This window comes from Talpa occidentalis, unplaced genomic scaffold, assembly GCF_014898055.3.
Source record: "Talpa occidentalis isolate TD23 unplaced genomic scaffold, MPIMG_talOcc4v2.1 talOcc4.3, whole genome shotgun sequence".
Taxonomy (NCBI): Eukaryota; Metazoa; Chordata; class Mammalia; order Eulipotyphla; family Talpidae; genus Talpa; species Talpa occidentalis.
This window is the reverse complement of record NW_023603184.1, coordinates 809,210-816,313: the sequence shown is the minus strand read 5'-3', so window position 1 is coordinate 816,313 and position 7,104 is coordinate 809,210. Positions and strand designations below refer to the sequence as shown.

Sequence of the window (7,104 nt, the reverse complement as noted above, 5' to 3'; positions counted from 1 at the left end):
GTTTACAGTAAATTGCATGCATTTTAGTATACAATCCTGCCAGTAGGACAAATGTATAGGGCCACGTACCCAGCACACAATCAAAATAAAGAACAGCCCCATCTGCCAAGAAATTCCCTTGTATTCTCTTACCATGAAACTTTCCTGCCACCCTCAGGTCCTGGAAAGTGATTTTGTCCTTATGACTTTTTCTTTTCAAGAAATGCACTGGTGGTGGGCAGGGTGCGAAAGTAGATATTGTAGAGGTTTGAACCTATAGGCCCTGGAGCAGATGCAAAGGTGGAAACCTATTTTACTTCAACAAACATAATCTGGAGTAGAAAAATAAACATTACTTTCATAAAAGTGCGGTGACAATTCTATGGGCAAATAATCATAAAGTAATTAAGAACAAAAAAAGAAATGTCATCTAAGCAAAATCATATAGAAACTACCTTTTTGAGTTGGATTCTTTCCTGGAGCATAATGTACTCATTGCATGTATTAGTAACTGGTTCCTTTTTATTGTCAGATAACATTCTGTTTATATGGATTTAACTTGATGGCTTATTTCTGGTTTGAATTGATTAAAGTAAACCTGCTATAAACATTTGCATACAGGTTTGTGTATGAACATAGGTTTGTATTTCACTTGATCAAATATCTTGGTCAATTATCTTGCCAGGTGGTATGGTAAGTTTATGTTTAACTTTATAAGATACTGACAAATGGTCTTTAAAAGTGATGCATCATTTTGTTTTCTCACTTGTGATATCTGAAAATCTCAGTTTCTTTATGCCATCGCCAAACCTTAGTGCTCTCTATACTAGAGAAGCATGCTTTTGACAGAGTAGATTCAGAGAATGGATAGATTCAGAAGATGGTAGCAGTTGCTAGCTACCTCTCTCCACCTGCCTTTTGGAATATGGACTTGAATTTCCTCAGTGTCCCTTTTGGCACAGTCGACACTGGTCTCCAACATCCAGTACATGCTCTAGATTTGTCCCAAGCCCCAGATCCTTTCAGTCCAATGCCCCCTGGACTATTTTCAGATTATCCTCCCAAGAGAGAAGCAAGGAATCCCCTCTGGTACCTTCTTCTTCCTATCACCTAATTTCTCCTTCTGTGCATAGGCCACTTGAGTTTCTCAGGAATGATAATGTGTGTGCATTTGCTTGGTGAAATAAGACAGAAAGAAAAAGAAAAATACCGGATGGTCTCACTTATAGCAGTAATGTAGAGGATTCACATAAGGGATCAGGAAAAAAAACTAATTATAATAAAGTAAAAATCAAAATCAACAGGCAACTATAAATCAGAGACACACTACAGAGGGAGAGAAGGGATTAGGATCAAAACAAGGGTGGGAAGAGCACAAGGGACCTTTGTGATAGTTCATGGATGAATGGGTGGTGGGAATTTTATGGGGACTATAACCAAAATGAAAATGCCTACATTGTACAATAATGAAAAATGATGATGTAACAAATATATAAAATAATTAAAAATAAATAAATTTAAAATAAAAAAGAAGGGCCTCCCCGGTGGCGCAGCAGTTGAGCACTGGGTTGCAAAGCTGCCCGCAGCCTCTGCAGTGCCGGTTCGATCCCCGGCTGCTCCCCGGCCATGGAGGAGGGTCCCACATGGCGTGCAGACCTCTCCTGCCGCCCGCTGCTCCCCTCAGCAGTATACTTCGGTCCTTCTGCCTGCGCCCCGCTCTGGCTCTGGTGAATTCTCTCACCCTCCTGTGCTTCTGACTGTACCCAGTGCTTGTATAAATAATAAATAAATAAATCTTTAAAAAAAGATTATTAAAAAAATGAAAGAAAAGAAAAAGAAAAATTTCATATTAAGAAAAATTATTGGAATAAATTTTATTGAAGAAACATTGATTTATAACATGACATAAGTTTGATATGTACAACATTATAATTGGACATCTGTGCATATTACATAATGATCATCACCAAAAGTCTTAATTCCTTCCACTACAGTCAACTAACCATTTTCAAGTATTTCACCCACTTCTCAACTCCCTTCCCCTCAGGTAACCACTAATCTTTTCTCACCAAAAAGAGTTTTTTTTTTCCATTTTATTTGTTCATTTGTTTTGTTTATTTACATTCCCCATATAAGTGAAATCATACAGAATTTTTATTTCTTCCTCTGACATATTTCACTTAGCATGATACCCAAAACGTCTATCCACATCGTTGCAAATGGCAAGATTTCAACTTTTTTGAAAGCTGAGCAGTATTCCAGTGTGTGAGTGTGGGTGTGTCTCACAACTTCTTTATCCATTCTTCCACTTATAGATATTTAGGTTGTTTCCATATCTTGCTATTGTAAATAATGTTGCAATGAATGTAGGTAAGCATGTATCTTTTCACATTAGTGTTCCGGTATTCTTCCGATAAATACCTAGAAGTGCAATAAATGGATCATATAGTGTTTCCAGTTTTACATCTTTGAGGAAACACCATACTCTTTTCCATAATGGTTGCACCAATTTATGTCCTCTCCAATGGTATATGAATGTTCTTTTTTCTCAGTCTTCTTGCTAACACTTGCTGTTTGTTGTCTTCTTGATAATAGTTATTCTAACAAATGTGAGATGATTTATTAATGTGCATTTTCATAACAACAGATAATCAACATCTTTAATTACCTCTTGGCCATTTGTATGTTTTCTTTGGTGATACATCTGTTGAGATTCTCTATCCTTTTTTTTTCTTTTGAATCAGGCTTTTTCATTGCTATTGTTGAATTACATGAATTCTTCATGTATTTTTAATATCAACCTCTTTGTCAGACGTTTGATTTGCTAATATGTTCCCCCACTTAGGGGGTTGACTTTTTGTTCTGATAATGGTTCCTTTTGAGGAATTTTTTTAAAAAAGAATTCCATATTATTGAGTGATTCTTCTTGAAGTATTAATCCTAAATTTTATATTTTTCAAGACTTCTGCTTTATATATTTAATCAATAGCTAGGGAAATCATAACAAGAAATTAAAAATTTGTGGGCTAGGAGAAGTAAATATTTTCCCTAAATAGATCTTCTATGGATGAACTATCTTATTATAAATACTATGTAACTAAAGTATGAATCCTACTGAAGACTTTGCCTTTCCCACTGTCTTTTTAAAGGCATTCTTAACCTCTTTGTTCCTCAGACTATAGACCAGTGGATTCAGCATGGGGATAATCATGGTGTAGAATACGGATGCCATTTTGTCTGTGTTCATGGAATGGCTGGAGCTGGGCTGTAAGTACATGAAGATGCCTGTCCCATAAAAGATGGAGACAGCACTGAGGTGGGAAGCACAGGTGGAAAAGGCTTTTTGGCGTCCATCAGATGAGCGTATCCTCAGAATGGTGATAAATATAAACAGGTAGGAGATCGAGATGACCAGGACAGAAAAGAGGACATTGAAACCCACCACAAAAAACATTACCATCTCAGTGGTGTGGGTGTCTGAGCAGGAGAGAGTCAGGAGAGGAGGCGCGTCACAGAAGAAGTGATCAACCACATTGGACCTACAGAAGGAGAGACTGAAAATGTCCCCAGTGTGGATGGAGGCATTCAGGAAACCACAGAAGTAGGACCCTGTGACAAGACATACACACACACCTGTCGTCATGGTGGTGGTGTAATGGAGGGGTTTACACACAGCTGCATGGCGATCATAGGCCATTGAGGCAAGGAGGAAACTTTCAGCAGTGATAAATGCTACAAAGAAGAAGAACTGGGTAGCACAAGCATTGTAGGAGATGATGTTGTTTCCTGTGAGGAATCCTGCCATCACCTTGGGAGTGATGGCTGAGGAGTAAGCAAAGTCCACCAGAGAGAGGTTACTGAGGAAAAAGTACATGGGTGTGTGGAGTCTGGAGTCCAACAGAATCAACTCCATCATCCCCAGGTTCCCAAGCAGAGTGATAAGGTAGATGAGAGAGAAGATTATGAAGAGGGGGATCTGCAGGTTTGGGTCACTGGTTAAACCCACAAGAATGAACTCAGTCACCTCTGTATTGTTCTCCATGAGGATCATTTGGGACTTATGTGACTGCCCTATAGTCCTGAGGAAGGAAGCACATTGAGAAACGGAGGGTAGACTATGCTGAAATCAATCAACATATCCACTCTGACTTATTTCAGTATTGTGGTAACTTGTTTCCAGAAATCTTTAGATCCAAAGCTTGGCCATGATAGCAAAATGCAATTTTAGATTATTCATAGATCATTGGCTATTCCAGAGAAAATGATTTGGAGGTTATGTTTCCCAATTTCCTAACTTCATAAAAGAATAAATTTAAGGTAAAGAGAAGAAAGAACTTATGCAAGCTCATCAGATTAGCTACTAACTGGCGCAACTCAGGCTGATAATTCAGAGTTTACAAAATGAACATTAAACTAGAATAATAGTAAAAATAATGTGAAATTGAGTTAACTTTAATTATTAATTAAATATTGAGTAGTGGCGCTAGAATTTGATGTTAAGTCACTTTGAAACGAAATCTTAGCTCATTATTATGAAGATATATTTAAACTGTTCATATTTCACTGAAACTTGGTAGAACAAAGTAACTCATTTAGTTGACGGACTCATTGAGTGATTAAATATACCCTTGGAAATCAAAGTGGGTAATTAAAATCACAAACTTGGAATCAAATATATCTTCCAGTTTGTGCAAATAGCCTGCCTTTCTGGATCTCAGTTGAATAACTAGAATTAGATGTACAAATGCTTCCAATGCACTTCAACCCTTCAAAATATCCTCAAATAATTCAGAAGGAACATGAGTCTTTAATAGAACCAAATAAATAAGCATACAAAGTGCTGCATGCTGTTCATTCTTTCATCCTTTCTACAAGCGCTAAGTAACCCGGTGTGTGCTAATCCAGTCCTACAGTGATGCACAAGACACATTCCCTGACCTGAACACAGTTAAAAAAACCGATGAATATTATGTGCTATTCTTATTTTCAATTCCCAAGAGAGAACATTTTTTCCTCATCTGTTCAGAGCTGTGTTCTGGAGTTTATCTCATCTGCACTATAATTATCACTCAGCCTATATAGTAGTTTATAACTTGGGAGTCTAAAGCCAGATAAATCTTTAGAGGCAGAATTAGAACTTGAGTTTGGTGAGGGGGTGCAGTGAACTATGGTGGAAGATTGTGGGTCCTTTGGTGGACGGTGTGGTGTGTTGACATACATCTGAAGTGGTGTGACCTTGTACCTCTGAATCATATTCAGTATTGTAAATCAATGTTACCTCAATAAAAGGATAGTAAAATATAGGAAAATAAAAAAATCATTTCCATAATTAGATAAATCTTGTGTAACTTTAAACATCTTCGTTTCAGTGCATTTTATATGTGATTTTTTTAATTGAAATAAACTGGTTTACAAATATTGTGTGTGATTCGGGGGTATAGGATCACGGTTTGAAATCTTGACTATAACTGATTTCTATGCACGATTTCCCCCTCATTGTTATTCTCCATTTCTTCTCTCTCTTTTCAAACATTAGTATGAGCACAGATTACAATACAACTCTATAATATCTTTATAGATATTATCCTCTTAACAATTTGGAATTAATCAAAATGACTAATATTGTCATGTTCACTGAAAGAAAAATCTAGAACTGAAATCGTTTAAATAACTTGCTCAAAGTCAAACCAAGTTTATACTCAGCTGAGCTTCAAGAGTTTCTTGTACATTCCCTAATGTCACAAGATAAATTCACATGTTCTGATAGAATATCTGTAGTGTAGACATATAAACTCTGGTTGTAGGGAACAGATACAGAAGTTCAGAGCATCCAAGCCAAAGATCTGAATAAATCAAAGAAGAAATAAATGGCTTTTTGGTTGCATTTTCCCAATTAACCATATCCACGAAAAATTAAAAACAGTAGATTTGAAGCCTTACCTTATTCCCTGAACAATACAACATCCAAATTCAGCACCTTCATAGGTGTGCAGATCTCAAAGCAGATTCCATCTGCCAGAGAAAGTAAACACCTTATTGGGATGTTCTCCAGTGTTTTATCAAAAAATTTAAAGTTTTCAGGATGCAGAAAAAAATGAAGAAAAGAAATTGCTGTTAGCCTTGGAATCAGCTAAGGTTTCTAGTTCAAGATCTGCTACTCATTCTTCTTAGATAAGTCACTTAACCTCTTTGAGCTTTGATAAAATCAACAATATAATGAAAATAGCAAAAGGCAAGCCCAACACTGTATAGACTGCTGCTAACACAGCAAAATAAGAAAGTGCCTAAAAAGATTTATACTTGGTTGGGGTGATTATCATGATCTCAATATTGCTGATACTTGCAGTTGTTTTTCTCTGGACATTGCTGCACACTCTTATTGGTGTCAGTTTGGAGATATGTCATTATTGCTACTGGACAACTCTTAACAATTCAGATGAATAGGTAGATGGTCAAAGTCACTCTGGTTCTTGGGCTGCACCCTATAATATGAAGCCAAATGGAACCATGTTGGGACTTAAAAGATTAAAGAATGGGAGCCCAGAGATACTTATAGAGTCACTGAACTCTTAGGGGACAAATACCCTAGGAGGACTGAAAAGGGCTTTATCTCACCAACTAAACAAGTGTTTAAAATGTCTGTGGGGAGCCAGTTCTGCTTGTTGAGCATTGTCATGGGCATGTCTACATTATTTGTAATTATCCTGTTTGATAATGCATAACTCAAACCTCAGTGTGACTCCCAGGACTGCAATGATTGGCTTTGTCATTACTTAAGACAAGTGGATCCTAGGAAATAATGCTTCCCTAATTCACCTTAAATATTCACCAACCACCAAAACACACACAGCCCACCTCCATGGTCCACTGTGCTTCCTTTCCACTTTGTTCTTGCTCCTCTTCTCTCCCCCTCACACTTGTAGCAGACAGAAGGTTAGATAAAGCCAAACTGGAAACTAACCCTAGAACGCTGGCTATAGAACAGTGAGTTAATTTTTTTAAAAGATTTATTTATGCATGCATGCAAGAGCTGGGGTACAGGCCAGAGGTGCGGGCAGTGAGAGAATTCACCAAGACAAGAGTGGGAAGCAGAACAGGCAGAGTGACTGAAATACACTGCTGAGG

At 37.3% G+C, this 7,104-nt stretch overlaps 1 protein-coding gene across 1 annotated transcript; it reads right to left on the bottom strand.

Moving 5' to 3' along the window:
- Nucleotides 1–3,076: 3,076 nt before the first annotated feature.
- On the bottom strand, nucleotides 3,077–4,030 carry LOC119254334 (olfactory receptor 5B12). Its single transcript, XM_037521443.1, has one exon. The coding sequence runs from the start codon at nucleotides 4,028–4,030 to the stop codon at nucleotides 3,077–3,079; it is 954 nt and encodes a 317-aa protein (XP_037377340.1).
- Between the last annotated feature and the right edge of the window lie 3,074 nt (nucleotides 4,031–7,104).